Below are 25589 nucleotides of genomic sequence, written 5' to 3'. Positions count from 1 at the left end.
ATTTTATTAATCCACTCATGTATTGATGGACACTTGGGTTGTTTCCACATCTTTGCAATTGTAAATTGTGCTGCTATAAACATTCCAGTGCAGATGTCTTTTTTATAAAATATCTTTTGTTCTTTTGGGTAGATGCCCAGTAATGGGATTGCTGGATCAAATGGTAGTTCTACTTGTAGCTCTTTGAGGTATCTCCATATTACTTTCCACAGAGGTTGTACTAGTTTGTAGTCCCACAAGCAGTGTACGAATGTTCCTATCTCTCCACATCCATGCCAACATTTATTGTTTTGGGGAATGTTCTAAAATGTACAAATTATGTAACCCATGAAGGAAAACATGATATATAAAATTAGGAAAATTATGCTTAATAGATAATTACAGAATAATTTGAAATAATGAATATGTGTATACATATATGGAGTTTGAGTATATATAGACATTCGTGCATTTCTGTTAATAAATGAGCACATTTAAATATTTGGGCCAATTATTTTCCAGTTGTCATTCCAATATATATCAAATATATTGATGCCATATTTTAAGTATATAGTCATCAAGAGCTTTGTTTTCTTTATAGTTTACCAAATGCAATCTTATGTGCATTTTGTCTCTCTCTGTATGTATGGGTGTGTGTGTGTGTGTGTATATGTATATATATATATATATATATATATATGTATTTATGTCCATACTACAGAATTGTGGAATTGTGTGTGGTCCATGATCATTCCTATTCTATGTATAAATATATTAATATGACATGCACTGTCTGAATTGTTTTTCACAGTGCTGTGTTTTTTGAGATTCATTCATGTTCAGAAGTATAGCTGAAGTTTATGCACTTTCACTATGCTATGACAATAAATATACTTTAATTGGTGCATACAACTGTCAATGGCTTTTGGACTGTTTTTATTTACATAGATTTAGAGATTATGAACATTGCCAATATAATATATTTCATATATGTTTCCTTTGCAAATGCAAAAATTTCTTTAGGTATATACCTTGGGTGGATATACTTAGAGCATGTGATATATTAATGGAAGTATTCTAGAGTGTTTTTCCCAAAAAGAAAATGTTAAAATGTGTTTTTAATAAATACATAACTATAATCAATAACTGACCTAACCATTAGTGTGTGTATTAAATATGTGAATTAAAGCTCTTTTAATCAATGCATTTAATTCCATGCAGAAAAAATTCCACTCTAAACTATATGTTTTATTCAGTTCTAAAATTATGTGAAAGGCTTCTAAGAGGCTCAGCTTAAAATTGTAAGAGATAAAAGGTTACAGGATAGACATTCTAATATTCTAATATTTTGTATGCAAATCAGAACACATTTTAGAAATTTTTAAGGAAATGTAGACTTAATGGGTATTTTATTGTTTTCATTATATGCACTTTTTCATTTATACTTCTATGTTCATCATGGGTGTTGGTTTATATGTAACTAATTATCATTGTATTGTCAGTAAAATATTTACATTATCTTAGGACACCAATGCATAATATTTAAGAATACTGAAATGAGGAGTAAGGCCATCTCTATTTAAGTACTTTTTTCTGTTCCTTACAAGCAAGTTATTTAACAAAAGTATTACAGATTTTCTCATCCATAGCAAATGATTACAGTGAGGATTAAATGAAGTATCTTAACTTGGCACATAGTAACAAAATTAATGTAAACTCTTGTTATCATCATAAACATGGTTGAAATATATTTAAATTAATATAAATCATTACTTGATTATATCTTTGGGAGGCTTTTAGACAAAATTTCTTTTGTATAATATGTGGTACTTTCTACTTAGATGATCATGAGTATGAAGAAAGATAAACTTGTTTCTTAGATTATCATTGATATATCTTTTATTTCTTTTTCTAATTATGCTGACTATAATTGTCACAGCATTGTTTAGGAAAAGTGCTGAGACCTTATATTTCCCAATCTTTCTTTTCTTTAGTTCCTTCATTTAAAGCACTCAATTTTCACTAATAAGAATGATGATCATGGTAGATTTTTGGTGCATATACTTATTAGGTTCTATTCTTAGTTTGCTGTGTGCTCTTTTTCCTTCTTAAATTAAAAAAAAAAGATATTATGTTTTGTTAAGTTTTTTTTTCTGCATTTATTGAAATAAATATATGTGTGTTATGAATTATATTCATTGAGTTTTAAATGTTAGTCAGCCTTTCCTTCCTGAGATAGCCCCCATTTGGTCATGATGGATGTATTATCAAAGCTCAAGGGAAACCTGGGGCTCTGCTTAGGTATGTCTCTTTTCTCAGGAAGCATTGTTTTGTATTATCTATTTCCAAGGGTCTGAGAGAAATAGCTGTCATATATTTTGTTCAGTTTTATAATCATTTATGATGGCAGACAAGTTTGATATCTTGGTCTTTCCTGACTCAAATAGGAACTTTTTTTTTCTTGAGTTCTATTTCTAAGCCAGTGAAACATTATTGTAATTATGTAATTTATTTAAATATTACACAAAATAACGAGATATATACACATAATAGAATCAGAATTTGTGTAGTCTAAGTTGAAAGTTTTCTGAATACTTGATAAAACTGATTTGCTAACAGTATGTTGCAATTTAGGAGAAAAATTAAACAACTTAAAATCTCAGGGAATTTTATAAAAATAAGAAATGTTGCTACATTCAGACTGTTCTGAAAGTATCTTCAAGTTTGTCCTTCACTTGGAATAAATGAGTTTTGGACCTCATAGATCATTCAGAGTGTGTTGTTTTTGCAAGAATGGTGGCATTAACCTCAAATACTAGTAGATACATACTCAGAGATAAGGTCTGCCTTACCCCTACATCAGGAGAGTGGAGATTGGTTAGTAATTATGCATTTGAATATTTTCATATAAATACTTAAAATGTATATGTATCATTATTTTTATGAATGATTTACCATATTAGCTGTTTTGCTTTAATTAAAAAAAAATTTAGATGCTGATTGTACCTGACAAGAAAATGTTTATTATGATTAGATTCTTCACCTAAAAAAGATAAATAGTATAAAATCATGATTATTAATATAAATATAAATCAAAGGACAGCATAAGAATTGATCATAAGATGAATTTTGTGTACTCTATAAAGATGAAAGTTAAAACTGGTCACAGGCATGATGGATGGATAGACCAAGATGGAAAATAAATGTTAAAATTGTGAATTATTACAAAAAATGAAAAATTAATGTTGCATTTGCCAGATTCTCTCTATAATTGAATGGGTCAATTGTGATATTTCCACAGAGATAAAGGACCTATTTTTCAATTGTTTTGTAATCAATTAAAAAATCCTTACATGATTTCAATATAATTAATTTCACAGAGAGGTGAATTACGTTGACCTTATACTGCTGAATGGAAAAAAGACAATGTTTATGCCTAAGAATCAAGGCATGTTAAATTTTAAAGCTTCCAACTCATGTTACTCTTGAGCAATAATATTAAAGACATATAGAGAATTATTGTAACATTTATGGATAACTGAAACACGACAATATCCTTGAAAAGGTCAAGATTCATTATATAATAAGTGATTCACTTCAATCTGGAATATGTATGATGACTGTGATTAATAAGATTATACATTGTAAACTGACAAAAATTGGATAAATATATGGGATGGATTTTGCATAATGCATTTCTAAGGGCTTCGTAATTTTTAAAAGTGTTTCTATACAGGTATTATGTTTCTTTAACTATTATGAAATAGTTATCTAACACACAGGTGGGTTTAATTTTCTAACATAAAATTCATGAAATGCTTTACTTTAAACCTTTTTATTTGGCTACAATACAAAAATATTTAAGGAATAATCTATTAGATATCAGACACCTTAGTTACTGTTATAACAAATTTTTTGAATACCATATTTGATTTCTAAATTAATATTTAACTAAGATATGAAAAAGAAAAGGAAAGAGAAAAAAAGAGGCATGTTAGTGAAAGGGCATATTAGTGGTACAAGCATATACCAGGCAATGTGATAGATTTATCTAAAAATTAATTCTCAAATAGAGTAAATACTTATATTAGAAAAAAGTTTATATTACTTATTATTTTTCTCAGTTTTTCTGCTTAATAATTAAATATCACTTTCATATACAAGATTTTAAAATTACAAGTAAAAATGCCCAAACTGTCTTCATTTCAAAACAAACAAATGCATTGAGTGGAAAATTTAAGTTTTCATTTTATCACTTAATTGCAAAACTCATTTTTATATATCTATTTAAGGAAATGGTGGAAACATATTTGTTAATAAACTAAACATTAGCCTACCATGTTAAAATGCTCCAGTATCGGACTATAGAAATGATCCCTGAAAGTATAGTCTTAAACCAACCCGCCAATTATCTCAAAAAGCAATAGTGGGCAACCAATCATTTTAAAGGTCAACGCATAATCCATGCGTAGTCAGCTTGTGCACCATAGGGATGAAAGGCATGCCGTTGTTCCGGTTGGGGTCCTTGCCTTCGAGAGTGTGGCCACTGCCTTGGTGCTCTGGGTCTTGTACCCTGGCTAGCCAGAAAATAAACCTCCTCTTGTGTGATTGCAAAAAAAAAAAAAAAAAAAAAAAATGCTCCAGTATCAACCCGCAGTAACTATTCAAAAGAGTGAAGATAATTTTTGTTGTATATTTCCCTATAATGAAATATTTTCAAAGAAAAGGAAGCACAAAAAAATATAATTTATAAATCCAGATTTATTCTCATTGACATTTATGAAACTTAGAAAGGTATAAATGTGATTATTTAAATTCTTATTCATTGACATTTGTTATTATAATAGTAGGCAAGGCTTTTTATTTTGGGGTGAATTTTCATAAAGAAAAAAATAAAACCACATTTTGAGGTAAATAACATTATATAGATTAGAAAATTTACACTAATCTATTTACTGACAGGCATTTTTAATACTGATTTACAATATGCATAATTAGATTAGAAATTAACCAAGTTCCCTAGTAAACATGATTTAGATTGTTCTGGGGACCTACATTTCAATAATAATGGCTTCAGAATAAAAGTAAATTAAATAATTCAATTGTAATTTTTAAGAAAACATATTGAAAAAAATAGTATTTAATTTGTTTTCTCCATTCAATATAAATAGTGGGAGCTATGGAAGAGTAGCACATTTAATTGTTTTTATCACTGTGTTATGCACATAGCAATCTTTTCAAAAATACTCACTAGATAAAACTGATTGTTCTCAACTTACAAAAGATCCTTTAAATGGTGTAATACCAAGCTTGCACTTGCACTGGAACGCTTTCCCTGTATCCCTTTATCTCCATAGAGGGCACTGCTGATATGAATTCCTAACACATTGCTATTGCATGAAGCATGGGCGATTTTTATATTATATAGTTTGTGAGGAATCAGATGTACATGTTTTGATTTTGTTTCTTTTTTAACATTCAAAATCTGTACCCCCATAATATACCGAAATATAAATAAATAAATAAATTGTATTAAAGAGAAAACAAAAATGATTAAAATGTGCATTTTACTCTTTTCCAAGCTCATTGTAATAAAGTTTACATAGTCACCTTAATTGTTTCTCAAAAATACAAATTGGCAAATCAAATAACTCTATTCCAGGCTTATATCTGAAATAATTAAGACATAGAAATAAATAACTTTCAAAAGTCCTTGTTCCTGAAGAGTGTTGGAAATGGTATTCATATTTAAGTTAGTTTGATTTCAATATATTTTATTTAGTCTGCCACTAAAATAAATTATATAAATTAATTTCTAGGCATTAGGCATGAAAATAAAAACAACAACAACAATAATAATAATAATAGAAATATTTCATTCAGAACTTAAGGAATTACTCAATTTTAGCCTTAGCAAAATGTTTATAACACACATGAATATGTTTACATGTTATTGTTAAGGTGATTGACATTCAAAGTGTAAAATAGTAAACCAAGGACTGTGGGAAATAATACATACAGATCTACAGGAGCTTGCTAGTTCACAAATATAGAATTATCCAATATCATGATGGAGTAAAACATACCAGAATGCATGCTGGTAGGCTATTAGAGGCTACAAAGCTACAAGTGGTTTTCAACAATAATTATCTGCAAGTAAAGCTACATTTTTATCCATTATCCTACTTTTAGTAAACAGAAAGCAGTATTTAATTTGCACCAGTAATCATAATATACTTACTCCAACATTCTGTTTTTCTAACTCTTTACTATACCTCCTATAGTTGCCCCGACAGTGCATGCCCTGTGTGTGATGAGTTACAGGCTCCAGAAGGTTGGATTAATTAGATTAACTAGTTTCCCACAGGATACGGAATAGTAATAGGTCCACAGACAAAACTGTTATTTGTCTGATTCCAAATGCTGTGTTTACAGTCATTAAGTTATGAAATAGTGTTTGTGCATTGAAGATATAATACTGGGCCAAAATAGAAATATTCTGTTTCCACCCAGAGGATTTAGTTTCCCGTGCCCAAGTGTGGAATGGGTGCAAGGACATTCCAGTTCCAGATGACAGCCTGAGCCCGCATTTCCTTCCTCCCTCTCTCCCTCCCTTGTTTTCTCCCTCCATTTATCCTTCTCTCCCTTCCTTCCTTCCTTATTTTATTTCTGAGCAAAATAAGCATTCCAGGAACTAAATTGTTTAACATTTTTTTAACACATCAGCAAAATCAGTTTACTATTATTTTGTTTAGGCTAAAATGGATAGTTTTTTTCCTTCTACTGTTGTGCTGTGATAAATTTCTGTACATTTTATGTGCTTTTGTACTACTCTTATTCCTTAATGTATTATTGTGTCGTTATAATTTTATTTTTGAATTATTTTTAGAGGATGACAGACACATTAGCAATGAGCATGGCAGGGGGAGAGAGACAGAAAAAAAATAAATTTTTCATCATGTATTCTTAATCTTTAGCTTTGACATGTAAAATGAACCAAACATTTGCTTTCACCTCATATCTCAGAATTAATTCATCTACTGAAAAATGGGAAGATTGAGTTTAAGGCATATTTTAAAGTACAGAATAAATTTTGGTATCTATCAGAGTTGTATGTGAATTCTGTCCTAAATTCTGATTTAAATTGTTCTTTATTTTTTCCCAAGTGTGGTGTGGGTTAATATCACACACTTCATATATTCTCCTATAAGAAGAAAATGATTCTTTGTGTAAATAAATTTACTTTCTATTATAATCTTTGATTTTATTTAGATTTAAAATGGACTTCTTAAAGATTACATTCTTTATCAACTGCTGTGATTTTCTTAGATTAATAATGAAACTAATTGTTCATTTCTTAGACTCTGACAGCATACAATGAATTCTGACAACTTTCTCCCACTCCAGTTCCTGAATAACATGTAATTTCCTCGATATGACAGAATATCACTTTGGCATTCATGTCATGCCTTGGTGTTCATTTTTCATTTTTCTGTAAGTTAATGAGTTCTAGCAAAGAGTGCCATAGACACACAGTACCAGAGACATAAAGTTGTCTTTTGCCAGAAGTCCTGGTACAGCATATGGAACTAGTGACAAGTTACAGTATTAAGGAGATTTGTTTTAAACCAAGCTTCTAAAGTGTGCATGGAAATACTAAATACATCCCTGTGTGTTTTGCAGATAATCCTAGTTTGCTGAGCCATGTCACAGTGGGTATTAGAGTTCTGGATGTCAATGACAATCCACCCGAACTTGCCAGGGAATATGATATTGTTGTCTGTGAAAATTCTAAGCCTGGCCAGGTAAGTTAATTGTTTCCTTCCTATCATTTGAATGGAAGAAAAACAAGTAGCTTTATTTATATTATTCTTAGGTATAATTCCCCAAATCCCCCAGTGTAATTTTTGTGCTCAATGAAAATGATTTTATAGCACCAAATAAATTTTTTGAGAATCATAGAAAATAAACTTTCTCTGGATCTCAAATGTAACTTAGAAAAATGAACTCATTCATGAATAATGTGTTCATCCTGCTAGTAAAGTTATACTGAATGCTTTATGTACAGCCCTGCATTAAGTGAAGAAGCAATAGTGAATGTTCCTGTCCTAATGAAACTTACTGACTAGATTGAGGAGGAGGGACTTCTTGGCCTGCTTTGGAGGATCTGAGGGAGTGACAGATGAATGGTAATTGAGTGATGCTGGTGCTAAAAAGCAACACCCTGTTTCTACAAAAAAAAAAAGGTAGAAAAATTAGCTGGGCTTAGTGGCCCGTGCCTGTAGTCCCACCTACTCAGGGAACTGAGGCAGGGGAATTGCTGGAGCCCAGGAGTTTGAGGTTGCAATGAACTATGATGATGCCACTGAACTCTATTCTGGGCAAAAGAATGATATTATATCTCAAAACAAAAACAAATGAAAAAAATCAACAGAAAAGCTCCACCCCAAAATACTCAACAGTAAAAAAAAAAAAAAAAATCCAATTTGAAAATAGGCAAAAGACATAAGCAGACATTTACTGAAAGGAATATAAAAATAGCAATCATATGAAAAGATATTCAAAATTATTAGTGATTAAGTAAATAGAAATTAAAGCTACAATAAGAAATCACTACATGCCTATCATAAGAGATAAACTTCACTAAATGCTGGTAAGATGCTGAGAAATTAGACTATTTCTATATTTCTGGTGAAAGTGCAAAATGGTACTGCTATTCTAGACTATATTTTGTCAATTTCACAATAAACTGACCATGCAATTACCATATCATCCAGCAATTGCACTGAAACATTTCAACCAGAGATAGGAAGTCTTGTGTTCACACAACAAACTGTACAAAAATATCTGTAGCAATTTTATTCATAATAGACCTAGACTGGAACCAACTCAGAAGTCCCACAATGAATGAATAGTTAAGCAAACTGTAGTAAATTCATAAAGTGGAATATCCTTCAGTAATATAGAGAAACAAACAACCGATGCATGCGACAACTTGGATAAATCTCTGAAGAATTTTTCTGAGTGAATAAAAGAGCCAATCCCTAGAGTTTGCATAAAGTATGATTCCAGTGAAATAGTATTTTTACCATAGTAAAATTATAGAGATGGAGAGCAGATTAGTAGGTGCCAGAGTTTAAAAAGGTGAGTAGTAAAGGTGACAGGGAAGTGAGTGTGACCATAAAATGGCAACATATGAGGTGGCTTTACCATGATGGAAATGTTTTGTATCTTGTCCTTACCAATGTCAATATCCTGGTTTCAAGAGTGTTTTGCAAGATACGACCTGTGGGGGGAACTAGGTAAAGGGTACATGAGACTGCTCTGAATTATTTCTCCAACTGCCTATGAATCTCCAATTACCTAAAATAAACATTTTAATTAAAGATGAAAACAAAAAAATACATAATACCTCTGAAAGAACAATACTAAAAGCTATTTCTTTATCAGGAAAGATAAACATAGAAAACAATGCAAAGATAAGTCCAAAGAGCTGTAAGACAATAACTGGCAGCAATAGATTAATTTTCTACCAAAAATATTAATCAAAAGTAAAGTTAAGGAAAATTCATATTTAGGAAAATAAAAATGTGAGAATTTATAAGCATAAGAAAGACACACTATTAAAGCTTTACTTTAATGAAAAGGGAAATAACTGTGTTGGCAAGAAACATTAAAGAGTAAAGCAATCAGTAAATATTTTGGTAAAGGTCAATGATTAAAGAATGAATAAGCAACAAAAAAAATGTTTTCTGGGAGCTAAAAATATACAGTGTGCATAGCCTAAGAAATCATAAGAAAGGATGGAGGTAAGTGAAGTTAAAACATTCTGAAGTCCTTAAATATTAAGGAAATTGATAGTATTTATTAATATTAATTTAGCTAATTAAATGTACATTAATAATAAATATTAAATATTGATGTTAGTTGATATTAATTTACAGTATATTTTATGAGTCAACAATGCATGTTGTAATCTCTAGATTAGTTGATAAAAATAGTGAAAGACCATGTAAAAGTAGTAAAAGATCATGTAACTAACATGTAACTATAATAGTAAAAGATCATGTTACTAACAAGCTAATAGAAATTAGAATTTGAAAAAAAAATCATGCCAAAGAAGGCAATGTTTAAAGTTCTATTTACTGATCTTAATAACAAAATGTTTACTAACATTAAAATAATTCACTAATTTACAAAACGTGTGTGAGATTTTCTATATTTTATAATACAAAGTTAAAGAGAAAGAAATGTTTCCATATAAGGACCTATCTTTAAGGATTCTAGAATAGAATATTACAAAATTAAAATATAATCCTAGTAAAATATGCAGTTTATAACCAATTTAATAGTTCCAACATAATCTTGAAATTTGTGTAAAGTTAGTAAAACTCAGAGTTAGAATGAAGACTTTTCATGTTTTCTGTTGAGATACAGTTTTGCCTCAACAAAAATAAGCAAAGTAAGGTAAATATTTTGGTACATATAATTTTCATAAACAATATTAATGGTACTTAAAAAGACAAAAGTAATATAAAACAAATGGAAAATATAAAGAGCAAATACACAATATATAATTTAAAGTGTTCATTAGTATTTAAGTTAAAATAAAACCACCCAAATACTCAAATTAAAAGATGCCTATTATCAGACTAGATTTAAAAAATCAATTAAAAAATGTTGCTTATAAGAGATACATTATCAATATAAAAAGAGAACAGTTTGAAATAAAAAATCCAGAAAAGTATTCAAACCATTACTAATGGAAGTTATATACATACCTCTAAAGAATAATATGCACATACATATAAACTTTATCAAGAGAAACATTAATATTAATAGATGTAAAGAGACAAATTTCATTATGATAAAAATAGCCTGTATACCAAGTAAAAATAGCTATTTTAAATTTAGATATATTTATCAACATTACCTCTAAATTAACAAAGCAAAAACTGATAGACATATAAAGGGAAATAGACAAATGTTATTGAATTGGGAATTTTTGCACACTTTTCCCAGTAACTGATAGAATATTCACATAAAATTTCAGAAAGAATATTGAAAATGGAATATCACAACTATCAGACTATACTGATTGACAAGTATACTAACTTCAGATTATGCACTACAAAATTTGCACAAAATATTGACCAAAAATTTTCTATCTGCTGGGTCAAATAGCAAGTTCTATTAATAGAACTTTGCAAAGGATAGACCTTACTTTTTTTCTTTATTACAATAAATATAGCTATATTGCAATTCAAAACTATTGCTAGAAAAAGTTCTATTGGAAATGGAACAATGCATTTCTAAATAACCTAATAGTCCATGAAGAAATACAAAGTTAAATGAAAAAAATATAGTTACATGGAAAGACAATGAAAATGTACCATATCAAAGCTTCTAAGAAACAGTTAAACAATGACTAGTTGAAATTTATAATTCTAAATGCATAGAATGAAGATTATGTATTTTATTAAAAATTAAAAGTTCAAGCATTCATTTATAAGAAGTTAGAACAATAGCAGTAAATTTAAGTGAAATAGGAGGGAAAAATTACACATTTATAAACAGAGATCAATGAAATGAAATGAATCAAAACAAATAGTAAGAAGTCAATCATTAGTAATTTGAAAAGATAGGTAAGTCCCTGTTAAGACTGATATAAAGAAGAGACAGACAAGAGGACAAATAAACAATATTAGGAAAAATAAAGGGGAAATAACTACAGCCCTTATCGATTCCAAAATTCAATTATTAGGACATAAATGATGCACATGCATAGGCACAAAGAGTTGTAGAGGACATTAGAAACCAAGAAGAGGTGAGGATGGGAGCGGGTGAGGAGTTTCAAGTATCTTGAACACTATTCTGGTGATAGGTACACTAATAGCCTTCTCTTAAATATTATACTAGATATCCATGTAACAAAAACACGGTAACCCCTTAAAAAAAGCAGTTGATACTTTTTTCTGCATATGTCAACATCTGCCCCCAAATTTAAATGGCTGGTCTCAGTGTTCTTTCTGGCCTGTGACTTGATATTTTTTGTTAACCTCTCATATTGTCTATTTCTTCCTCATGAGATAAATTCATTTTATTCTCCTTAGGACTTGCTCCCCGCTAAATGTGGCATCACTAACCTGGGCCCTCTGTTTTACCCTCTGCACTGACTGCAAAGGCTCTGTAGCATTTCTACAAAATGATTTTATGTGATACTAACAAGTGCTTTGTTCATCTCTAAAAAACAAATTGTCAGAATTTCAGGGACCTTCTAACACTGAGATTCTATGAATACATGCCTGATAAGTTTCAGATTCCTTTATAATTTGCTTTATTTTCTGCATGAAAACTATTATACCCTTTGGAGATGACTGTATCTGTGACAACATGTTTTTTGTTTTTTTTTCTTGGATGGGTTTCATTAACCATTTATTTACATAGTGGTCTTCCTTTTCTATATTTTTGTTTTTGATTTTTGGAAAGTAATTGCTATAACTTAGCAACCTTAAATTCTAAGATATTTTGTTTAAGTTTTGTAAGTTGATTAAGTTATGTGATTACTTCATTTTGTTCCTTAAAACTATATTTAGCCATCATTTTTGTCTTTAATTATAAGACAATTGAACTCTTTATGTGGTTGTAAGCATATGTTTCCAAATCTCTCACCAAAATGAATTTAAACCTTGAGGGGAGAAAAATCATTTTTGAGTATTGCTTGTGTCAGGAATATTTAAACAAATCATTACCATTACAGGTGGTCTACTTGTGTGATTAACCCATTACAGAGTAAAATGGCCTGACTCTTTTTATTACTTATTTAATTTTTCAGTCTTTGGTTCTTTTAACCTTACATTGAAGCCATTTCTGGAGAAACTTCATGTGTTTTGATGCAGAATTTTAATAGGAAACTCTATTTAAAAAATAATTTGTGAAATAAGTTTTCTGAAGTGTATTTGTTATTGCCCAGCTATATGACAGTTCCTCTTTCAGTGGCAATTGCTTTTAGAATTACAGAGATTTCTATATGGATGCTGTGCACCTAAGTATATCAGTATGTTGCTACGGCAAAGAGATTGGTCTCACATTAAAGTTCAAACCACTTTTAACAGCCAGAGTTCAGGTGAATTCAGATATCAATGTGAACTACAACAATACAGTTATCTGAGTTAATATATTTTCCTGTTTTGAAAAAAAAATAATCTTTTAGGTACCCTGTCTGAAAAAATATTAAAAAGAAAGTCATACATGCATGAAATTTCAAGTCAGTTCCCAAAGCAGAGTGAATTCAAAAGAATTTAGATGTTCCTAACATAGAAACCTTAAAAAATAAAGAGAGTGCACTGTATTTTATTCATATTGAATTTATTCTGGGTTCATTTTATTTTTCATTAGAAGTAAACTTAGAAAGCATAACACAAAAAAGAAATCATTTTGTTACATGCCACTAGCCCTTGTCTCAATCACATGCAATTATTAACTATATATATAACTTTGAGTTATATAAAAGTTACCTAGATCAACAGAGATTTTTTTTTTTACTGTGCCAAACATCAAGCTCATTTAACTAAAAAAAGTTGATATTATTATCAAATAAAGATGTACAAGTTATGTTAAGGAATATATTATGAAACAGACTCATTGATTGAATAAGTTACTATATCTTTCTTAGAACTTCCTTTTCAATTAAAATGCTTAAGACAAGTTCATATACCAAATCTAATGTTATGTTATTTTAATATATTTGTTACACTGACTTTTTTTTCCTGATAAAGTACTTGAGCAGTAATAGACTATAGAAAATAAAATTTTAAAAGTATCTATATTTATTTGTGGATATCATCAAAAATTTTTCCTGGTAATATTTATAAACGCTATAAATTTGATTTCTCTCCCTTTGCATTTGAAGGGTAAACTAATTTGTGGCTTTATTTCTGCCATATCTATTAAAATAAATAAGCGTTTTTGCACTAATTATATCATGGGTATATGATAGAGAACATTTCAGTTCATTTGGAAGGAGTGAAAATCAAAAAGAAACTGTTAGGGATTTTACACTGTCAACCAATTACACAGACAGAAAGCGCAGGCAACACAGTGTATATAAATCACAACTCTTAAAAAAGAGTAGAAAATATTGATAATGGAAACCTAGCAATTATCTAGATATTTACCAGTTTACATCTTCTAAAAACCAAAAACATGTTAACCTCTTAGGTATGCTTGTAATGAAAGTCTTAGGTGACAATGGATGTAAATCCTATTTCCTGATGAAAGTAACAGGGAGATTTGTAACACAGAAAATTTGAATAAGCCATCTCAGATCAAGAGAGTAGTCCAGAATTCTGGACAAAAGCAGACCAATATTCCTGGTTTTAGAAACATTTTTCATAAATACTGTGAAGGAAAATTTAAGCATAGATGCATGATTAAAATTCTATAATATAGTTCAAGATGAATGGGACACTGTTAAAGAAAATGTGATAATCAAACCATCATTTTCTACGTAGATGAGACTGAGAGTTTCTCTCTAAGAAAAACAAATTTGATAGAAGTGAGCTGCCTATTAAATTCAGATTTGAAATTACCTATATAAAAATTGAAATGACACTTTAGTAAAGATTATAGAAACACAGAAAACAACAGAATATGAATGTCAGAGTTTTAAAAAAGTATAAGTCTCATGTTTGTAAAAATATTAAGAAAACATTAATTTATAAACTAACTTTGAATAATAGAAAGGAAAATAGCAATCCCACAGAAGTGATAGCAAGAAACATTAAATAGCTCCGTTGATTTAAGTGAGTTGTTCTCCACCAACATCTCCAAATTATATTCCGGATAAGAAATAAGAAGTAAAGTTTCACATGTGTTAGTATGTTATGAGATATCATGGAGAAAAATGGAGAATCATAGTGAATGAAAAGCAAGGTAGGTGGTAACTAAGGATATGTGTGGGCATGTGGCTGGGTAGTGGAGTATGTAGTGCCTGCTTAAAAACTCATGTCTGTTTAACCTTGAAGACAAACTTGAAAATTTGACATTGTTGTTATCTCAGTTTGATATTAACTGATGTATAGAAAATGTGGGCATGTTACTCAGATGATGCAGCATTCTGAACTCTATTTGAAACTTTTCGTGCACTTTAAAAAAAATGGTCACATTGCTTCTGATTATCCATCAATGCATTCTTCTACTTAAACTCAAAAGCCAAAACAAAGGAGAAATGATCTATCTAGAGACTAGTTGTACTTTAAATGAAAGAAGTAAACAATCATTAAGCAAATATGAAATTGTCAGCTCATAAATAAATATGGAAGTAAATAGAGAAGTATAGAGATTTCTTTGGAGATGAGGGGTGAGGAGCACATAAGATCTCTTGCTGAGCCAGTACTTTTTAAGAAGTGATGGGAAGGTTGGAAGGAGTGAGCTGGGTGAACATATGGAGGAGTTGATCACTTCTACACCCTGAAGCACATTCTTCACTTGCACCCAAAGAGAAAGAATACTTGCTTTTCTGGTTTTGCTCCCACTGACCACTCTCTCTTGGTGCTTTTATATTCTTCCTCATCTTCCTGAGAAAATAATGGGCTCAGGACATGGAAGAAATTCAGGTTTTAACCGTGATATCCTTTGGTAAGTTACTTCCCTTGTAAAATATTAAAATTGGCTAAAATCAGGTAAAACGTTCTAAGACATTGTATCAACTTTGAAAATGGACACATTGTATGTCACAAAAAATAAATACTATTTTTACAGCTATTTAAACTATTTCATCTTTCCCTCTTTGTTTCTGATTTTTCTAAGGAAAAGATAGAAAGAAAACACATAAACAAGATCATTTTAAAAAAAAAAATTTGCTTGTTTGTTTTGACTTATTTTTAAGAAATATTGTGGCCATAGCTATTGAAATTTGTGTTCTGCTCTTGGGACACCTGAAATATTTTATTTATATATTATAACTTACTCTGCTTCTTAACATGTATTAATTTCAGATTTTAGAATTGCTTTCTCTTGACCATTAGAGATGGGACACTATCAGTACATGACTTGGGGGTCTGATTTTGCCCCTGCCACTATTTTAGAGATTTATGGCACATCACAATCCTTCCAAGACCCAGGTTTATCATCTGTAAAATGTATGAGCTGGATAATGGTGTCAAAGGCCTCTTGCAAGAGTAAAAATGTAAGACTCCACTGTTCTTGCATTTACTGACTGAGAATAACACACATTGCAAGACTTTTCTGCATCAACACTGGGATATTTATATTTGTACAAACAATATTTGATGTCTTTTCTAACAAGTTCCCACACAAAATCTTACAACTAAATGACCCCACAATGCTACAAGTAATAAAGAAAAATTTTATGTTTCCCCATATTAGAAAATAAAGTGTGAAAGCTTATACATGGTGCCTTGTTCTTCCTGAGATCTAATGCAAGGGAGAGCAAGTTAATTGGGACTTGTATGAGTTGAATTTGGAAAGACTCAAGTTGGATAAAGGAATATTTTAAAAATTATTCTGTTTTAACAATCGAAAATAATACAGTATAATTAAAATCGAGGGAATAAGCAAAATTAAATTTACTGTTAAGTATTTGTCCTTTCTTTAGGTCATTCACACCATCAGTGCCACTGATAAAGATGATTTTGCCAATGGACCAAGGTTTAACTTCTTTCTTGATGAACACCTGCCAATGAACCCAAACTTCACTCTTAAGGACAATGAAGGTGAACATAAATACATATATTTTTTGATCTATGTAGTTTCTGCTTTGACTGATATGAAATAAGCTTGATCAGTTTTGTAGGATTCTTATATACTCATGAACAGCTTGCAAATCAGCATTCAAAGTCAGTTTGATTTTAATGTGTTATGATTTGTGAATAGCTTATATTTAAAATTGAGCCATATGTACAAATAACTTTCATTGAATTTATTTAGAAGCATCCCTTTAAACAAGAAATGTACATGTAATGTGCTCTTGGGCAAATTTTAAGAGAAATCTTAGCTGACAAACTTGTTTATGAGAAGCTGTAATTGCTAGGAGGGAGAAAATATTTAAATTAGAAAAAATGAAAAATATGTCCTAGAGACAGTTACAAAAGGAAATGCAATGCTTGAAATCATCTTGTATTAGCAAAGCTATCAGTATATGCTGTACAAATTATATTTCCTCTTGTTAGTGGGAATATTTCGCAAAATATCCATAGGAAGATATGCATAATTATGCAGAATATTGTGGACTGTGGAAGTTTTGGGATCATTTTGTTTAATCTCCTGTATTGGGGGTGGGGAACTGGGAAGAATCCAATAATTTAGTAACTCTGGAAGATTCATCATTATTAATATTCCCTATCTGATAGATTCCTCAAGATTGCATACAAGTCATTCTTGATACCTTAGGGAAATATTACTTTATTCAGTATGTGAAATTTTCTGATTAGTATCAACTTTCTCCTTCCCTAAACTATCTTTCTTCATGTTTATCTAAATATGCTGTAATTTAGGATTTAATGATTGCCTCAGAATCACATGAAGGAAACAATGGTATATACATTTTAAAGTAAACATTTATTTCCCTCTTTGTACACTTCTAAAAGGAGAATTTTCAAAAGCAAGTCACTAAATGACAACCTGCTAAAAACATTTTTCCCATTATCCCTAATGGTCTATAAATGTAACCAGAATACCATAGTGTGCATTGTGGCCATAAAAAGGTTCACATGAACATACAAAACTTAACTGCTTTTCCCATTTTATGTAGCCCTATTTGAGCTTTACTTATGAGAATATATATTTTGGATGACAAATTGTATTTGGCTATTGTATATTTACTTACCTTTAAACATTATATCTTATAATCCAAATATAGTTAGGATACTTAAACATATGAGCCACGTTAAAAAATCAATTTATAGTCTCTCATATTTCAAAGAATTTCATAATTTGGGGGAGCATTTAGCTTGCTTCCTTAGTAAACTGAAATTATATCTAGATACACATGTTTATATTTCATTTGGAATGTTTCTATTCCAAACTTTATTTTACATTTTTAAAATAAATTTAATATGATAATATTATGATAAAATTTGATATTATAATAAAATATGTGCTAAATTTAGGCTATTTAACTTACATAGGCATAACTCTAAAAGTACTTTAGAAAAACAGGAGAATGTTATTTTCATTGAAACCCACGTCCATAACTAAAAGCTTTTCATGCAAGATTATTATGTCTGGAATTTGTGAATTTAACTGAGAGTTGTATTTGAAGTGTCTTCACTCAGTGATAAGACAACATTACCAGTGCTGGAACTAACATATAAGGTATTCTCCTAAAATATATACAAACTTTTAAAAGGGTTTGTATGTACATTTTGAAACATTAATTTTAACCACACATAATACTTACCATCTCAAGTGTGAGAAGCCTGTGGACAGTTTCATAGTGGTAAGGATGTTTAAATATATTTGTATAAATATGTTTTACAACTTTTGAAAATTTATGAAATTATAGATAATACAGAAATAATTTATCTTGGGTAGAAAGAACAGCAATCATTTGAAAAGGGGCTATTAGTGCATAGCTGAAAACGTGGACCTGAGTAAGCAGACTTGGTTGTACCATGTAAGTTCAGCCTGTTAACCTCCCAAGCCTCAGTTTTTATATCCATCAATACTGATTAGAAATACCAACTTTTCAGCTTGGGAGGATTAATGTTACCATATATAAATTAATGTTACCATATATATATAGAATCATATGGTCTTTTCTTTACAGGTAAGGCAATTATAGATAACATAAAGATGAAATTAAAAATGGAATAGCCATACCAGAGTAAATACGTATATATGTACATACTTACATGCATTCATTTATTTACCTATGCTTAAATATTTCTCTAGACAACAACCAGAATTAAAACACAATGGAGTAAGAGTCAGACAATCGCATCCTGGTGGATCCTAGGTGCCTGGACATTGCAATACATGAGTTAATAGACATTAACATGACCCCAGAGTATAAGGAAAGAAATCTAGAAGAACAAATTAAAGCCATTTATTTTCTGCACCCACCGCTTACATGAAAGTACATATTCAGGAAAACAATAGAAAGCAGACATAGCCTTTAAGCCAGGTTATGTGATCAGGAAGCCATTGATTTAGTGTCATCTCCTAAATTGCTATATGGCAAAGAGTGAGTACATAGAAACAGATTTCCATGAAGAGATACAGACAGAAATGTACAGTGTTGTTGCAGATCAGACCTCCTTCACATTTCTTGATACTTCATTGAAGTAATTCCTACTAGAAACTATTGTAAAAGCCCCTATTTAATTAGTTTCACTTATTAATATGTATATACTAAACTCATACCAAAGATGAATACCTTAATAGCATTTACACCTAGAATCATATAAGATAGCTAATTTCCTCATACCAACTAAAAAGATCTTCCCCATCTATGCCTGGATTGGATTCTCCTATTTAATACCCAGATCTGCTTGCTAAATGGCTAAATGTTCCATGTTTTTCTAGATCTTTCCCATTCCCATAAGATCTTTCCTGACATATGGTCTATGCCTGATTAATTTGGAACCTGCTAATTTATCTGAGCATTATAGTTTTCTTTAATGTTCTATAATGTTTATTTTAAAGAGTTTCTTTATTTTAGTACAACCTCTATGGAAGGTCATATGGAGATACCTCAAGGAGCTAACAGTAGAACTATGATTTGATCCAGCAATCCCATTACTGAGCATCTACACAAAGGAAAAAAAAGACATCCTATAAAAAAAAATCTTCACTAGAATGTTTATAGCAGCATAATTCACAATTGCAAAGGTGTGGAAACAACCTGAGTGCCCATCAATACATGAGTGGATTAATAAAATGTGGTATATGTATACCGTGGAATACTACAACGCTACAAAAAATAGTGGTGATCTAGCACCTCTTTTATTATCCTGGATAGAACTGGAGCCCATTCTATTTTGAATGTAGTTTTTATTACTCACTATGACATAGGCTGGGAATATATTGGCAGAATGTACCAGCATGGAGTTAATGACCTGCTAAGGGAAGCAAAAGTCCTAAGTAAAGCAAATACATCCATTCAAAGAAAACGTGGTCCAAATACTCATTTCTCTGGTTGATAACCATTTCATTCTTTTATAGATCTATAAATCACTGGTGAAATTACTTTTTCTTCTATTTCCATGAACATATTAGTATTAGTGATTTTACAATTATTACTAGCCTACTCTAATATCTGGATCAAGTGCCAATATTTGTTTTTTCCTGTGGGGTAGGGGGAACTTAAATCCAATCAGAGTCTGAGCTGAGTCCGGGCTGATTTGCAGTTTTGTTTAGATTCAGTTTATCTCTCATTTGTTCCTGTTCCTAGAGCCTGACGCTCTAGGGCTTTCCACTGAGAGCAAGCTTGTCCACTCACTCTGGTCCATTAATCATTGGTCAACACCAAGACATGGCAAAGACGCTCTTCTATGTCTTCCAGATCTTTTCAGCTTAGGGTTTTAGCTTTCTGTTAAATTTCCAAATTAACTTCCAATTTAAACTTTCAATTTAACAAATGTCTCTGGGGAAAATCAGTCATGTATTTGAGGCCCCTCAATTTCTAATTTGATTGCAGGCCCATGAAGTTTCCAAAAGCTTTCCTGGTTTCTCTTTGCCCAGCTTGGAATCCTAGCATCTCGTCAGTCTCTAGTAGAAATAAATACCTATAGAATGGGTAACCCATTCTACTAAGTGAAGTATCACAAGAATGGAAAAACAAGCACCACATGTACTCACCAGCAAATTGGTATTAACGGATCAACACCTAAATGGACATATAGCAATAACATTTATCAGGTGTCGAGCAGGTGGAAGGGGGAGGTGGGGATGGGTATGTAGAAACACAGAGTGAGATGTGTAATGTTTGTGGGATGGTCACACTTGAAGCTCTGATTCGAGGTGGGAGGGGGGTATGGGCAACATACTTAAACTTAACATTTTTTCCCCCATGATATGCTAAAATGAAAAAAAGAAGCAAATACCTGTAGAAGAAAAGAGGTTTTGTGATCAACAGTTCACTCCTCCACATTTTTTTTCTTCTCTCTGGAACTGAAACCCCTCTAGTTTTCCTGGAAGTTTTCTGATACTATTAAACGATATTGTCTTAAAATTTCAAGCTTTTCTCTTTGTTATCAGTGGAAGCATTTGTCAGTCAAAAACTACCTATTTTACCCAGACTTACATTTTATAAAGCAAGAGCCATTTTGGAATAGTGCCATTAAATAATTACAACATAAACTGGGCTTCAAAGAAAGGACACTGTTCAATAATAATCTAAGTATCGTGGAGATGCTGGCTGCTCCAGATATCCCTGGTATGCTACAGATATTTGTTCTTTCAAATTTAAACACATAGCTGGCACAGTGAAAACAAGGACTGGACCATGATCTCACAGAGAAACCAGATTTTAAATAGAGCCAAGGTGTTTCTGTATTCTAACTCTGAAACATTCTATGTCGTTGCCCTTTTGATCTTTCAGGTCACTAATTCAGTTTTCAATAGTGTACTATATTTTTAAAACTGGTAATATTTTCACGTGAGCTTAAAAGTCTCATGCAGATGTATATGTAAGTATGTTTAAATAGTGTGTTCAAAACATAGTATGTTTAATTAGTTATGTTCAATTAGTATGTTCAAAACATACTAATTGCCTCTGTTCTTCAACTAACTTGACCCCTGCCATGTCCCGTGGTCTTCTGCTTAGGGAGATTTTTTGAGCTGATTCCCAGGAATTCCTCCAATGTTGTAAAGGATAATGGATAGATTTGGGCCAATAGCTACATATCTTCTTGCAAATCTCAAAGCCTCTCTGCTTTGGAAGTGACCTTCAGAATCCATCTATATGTCAAGTTTATTTAGCTGTACATGTCAACCCAGTAAATATTTGGGAGAAAGAATGAGCTTGAAATCAGTTCTTGGACTACAATGTCTGCTATCTGATATCCTGTTCAGGTATCTGCTAAACCAGACTTCTCTTTCAGGGGGCTTCTGTTTACCCAAACCATCATTAGTAGTTTAACTTTGAGCACATCTTACTTTGGGAAGCACAGATTTGTAGCAGACATATAAGAGAAACAGGGTCAATAAGTGACAAAGAAAAAGGGAAAATTTGTTTGAAATAGTGACTTCAGAAAGAGTGACAATATTTTACAGCCTACTCTAATCCTCAGAAATTTTGGATATGATCTTGGTTTTTCTCAGCACATGGGGTGGGATTCTAACCCAAATTAATTAAATTCGAAAGAACAAATATCCGTAGCATAATAGGTAATATCCGAGCAGCCAGCATCTCCGTGGTAATTAGATTATCACTGAACAGTGTCCTTTCTTTGAAGCCCAGTTAATGTTGCAATTATTTAATGATACTATTTTCAAATGGTTCTTGCTTTATAAAATGTAAGTCTGGGTAAAATAGGTAGTTTTTGACTGACCAATTCTTCCACTGATAACAAAGAGAAAAGCTTGAAATTTTAAGACAATATTGTTTAATAGTACCAGAAAACTGCCAGGAAAACTAGAGAGGTTTCAATTCCAGAGAGGAGAAAAAAATGTGGAGGAGTGAACTGTTGATCACAAAGCCTCTTTTCTTTCAAATGGCTCTTGCATTATAAAATGTGGGTCTGGGTAAAATAGCTAGTTTTTGACTAACCAGTGTTCCCACTGATAAGAAATAGAAAAGCTTGAAATTTCAAGAAAATATTTATTTAACAGTATCAGAAAACTGCCACAATAACTAGAGGAGTTTCAATTACAGAAAGGGGAAAATATGTGCAGGGCAAACTGTTGATTGCAAGGCATCTTTTATTCTACAAGTATTTGCTCACACCTGTGCCTCAGTTTCCTCTTTTGTACACTAGAGATAGGTAGACAATTATTATGTTCTTACAAAGACAGATGAAAATATTAAGAATTTGAAATCACACAGAAAATGCCATGAGTCAAGTTTAAATCGAAGATAACTAAAAAATCAATGATGGAAAAGCTACTGAGTAATGAAATAACTAAATTATCCTAAGTGAAGAGGATTTAGATTTAAAATTGAAAGATATATATATATATGTGTGTGTGTGTGTGTGTGTATGTTTAGAGAATTCTTCTAACTTGACAATGAAATACTTTTACAAATTTCCAGACTATTTAAGTTGTAAAGAGAACGAATGTTTTCAAAATACTCATTTGCAAAATGAGAAATGAATGGTCAATGTATCTTCTTTTTTTTTTTTTTTTTATTTCGGCATATTATGGGGTACAGATTTTAAGGTTTCAATAAATGCCCATTTCTCCCTCTCCCCCCAAAAGTCTGAGTCTCCATCATGACCATCCCCTAGATGGTGCACATCTCACTCATTATGTATGTATATACCCGCCCCCCTCCCCCTCCCACCTGCCCAATACCCTATTACTGTAGTACCTATGTGTCCACTTAGGTGCTACTCAGTTAATACCAGTTTGCTGGAGAATATATCAGTTGCTTGTTTTTCCATTCTTGGGATACTTCACTTAGTAGTATGGGTTCCAGCTCTAACCAGGAAAATATAAGATGTGCTATATCACCATTGTTTCTTAGAGCTGAATAGTACTCCATGGTATACATATACCACATTTTATTAATCCATTCTTTGATTGATGGACACTTGGGCTGTTTCCACAGCCTTGCAATTATGAATTGTGCTGCAATAAATGGTGCTGGGAAAACTGGATAGCCACCTGTAGAAGGCTAAAACAGGACCCAACCTTTCACCTCTCACAAAAACCAACTCACGCTGGATAACAGACTTAAACCTAAGGTATGAAACTATTAGAACTCTAGAGGAAAATGTTGGAAACACTCTCCTAGACATTGGCCTGGGCAAAGAGTTTATGAAGAAGTCCCCAAAGGCAATCACAGCAGCAACAAAAATAAATAAATGGGATATGATCAAACTACAAAGCTTCTGCACAGCCAAAGAAATCGTCATGAAAGTAAACAGACAATCTACAGAATGGGAGAAAATTTTTGCATCCTATGCATCCGATAAGGGACTGATAACTAGAATATACTTAGAACTCACTAAAATTAGGAAGAAAAAATCAAATAACCCCATTAAAAGGTGGGCAAAGGACTTGAACAGAAATTTTTCTAAAGAAGACAGAAGAATGGCCAAGAAACATATGAAGAAATGCTCAACATCTCTAATCATCAGGGAAATGCAAATCAAAACCACAATGAGATATCACTTAACCCCAGTGAGAATGGCCTTTATCAAAAAATCTCCAAACAATAAATGCTGGCTTGGTTGCTGAGAGAGAGGAACACTCCTACACTGCTGGTGGGACTGCAAACTAGTTCAACCTCTGTGGAAAGCAATATGGAGATACCTTAAAGCGATACAAGTGAATCTACCATTTGATCCAGCAATCCCATTGCTGGGCATCTACTCAAATGATCCAATGACACTCTACAAAAAAGACACCTGTATCTTCTTTTAATGACATTTGAAAGAAAGAACTACAATAAAATAATCTTCTTCCCATCTAAGATAACATTTATGTAACAATTAAGAAAGTGGCATTTTAAAATACTGAATGCCTCAGAAATTACAACTATGTATCAATTATAATAAAACTCCATTGGCAAAATCTTTGGGGCTATTGCAGCAAAATGAAAATAAGATAAAATAAGAATGCATATTTTTAAAAGGTAAAGACAAAGTGTAAAGTAAACAATATATGAATAAATATCAATTCGAAATAAAGATTTGTATGTTGAGTATAATCACACATAAAAAAGAATAGTGATAATAGATAGGAAATATAATACTTCTTAAGAAATGTCTATTAAATGTACTTTGCACATTATCATTAAGAATGTATTCACCTATTGGATCTAATTCAAAATGAGAAAAACACTTTAAACAGTCCTGGCTCCCCCACAGAGCTTTATTCTCTCCAACTGATCATTTATGATCTCTGTCCATCATGTACAATCCCAGCCTCATACCACATTACTATTCACCAGTACTCTTCCTGAGTCTCCTTGGAATTAATGCATTTCCTTTAAGAGAAATTCTTCAGTTATCATTATGTTTCTCCTGCCACTCAATTGTGCAAGTGTTATGTACTCTCTGATGGGTACAGGGCAGCGAACTAAGCTGTCCAGAATCTAAGGAATTCCAACATACATAACACACAGATCCTGCTTTCAAGGGGCTTGCTGTCCAGGTGGGGAAATAAGGATGATATGAAACCTAACTTGCAAATTGAAGGCAGTGAAAGGTGAATGACGTTAGAAAGATTGCTAAAAGTTGTATTACTAAAAGAGGACTATGATTTGACTTTAAAGGATGGAGTCTTATCACACCAGGGACGGTAAATCACAATATTTTGCAATTAAGTGGGAGATTAGGACAGCATAGAGATGACAGAATGTAACATCCTGGTTAGGAAAAAATCTAACCAGGAAAATGTAGCAAAGCACTCAGTGGCATTTGAATTCACTCTTGAGAATACACTATTAAGCACTATGCCATATTCGGTGCTCAAAA

At 31.5% G+C, this 25589-nt stretch overlaps 1 protein-coding gene across 3 annotated transcripts in view; it reads left to right on the top strand.

The window, feature by feature from the left end:
• The window catches only part of CDH18 (cadherin 18), an 854315-nt gene that overhangs the window by 802485 nt on the left and 26241 nt on the right, over positions 1 to 25589 (top strand). For all 3 annotated transcript variants that reach the window (XM_076007946.1, XM_076007945.1, XM_012738455.3), the window contains 2 exons: positions 7663 to 7784; positions 16598 to 16715. In XM_076007946.1, the coding sequence (XP_075864061.1) occupies positions 7663 to 7784; positions 16598 to 16715 (240 nt within the window). The remainder of the gene's footprint in view (positions 1 to 7662; positions 7785 to 16597; positions 16716 to 25589) is intronic.

Source organism: Microcebus murinus, chromosome 11, assembly GCF_040939455.1.
Source record: "Microcebus murinus isolate Inina chromosome 11, M.murinus_Inina_mat1.0, whole genome shotgun sequence".
Taxonomy (NCBI): domain Eukaryota; kingdom Metazoa; phylum Chordata; class Mammalia; order Primates; family Cheirogaleidae; genus Microcebus; species Microcebus murinus.
The sequence above is the reverse complement of the archived record's forward strand: the minus strand, read 5'-3'. Positions and strand labels throughout refer to the sequence as shown.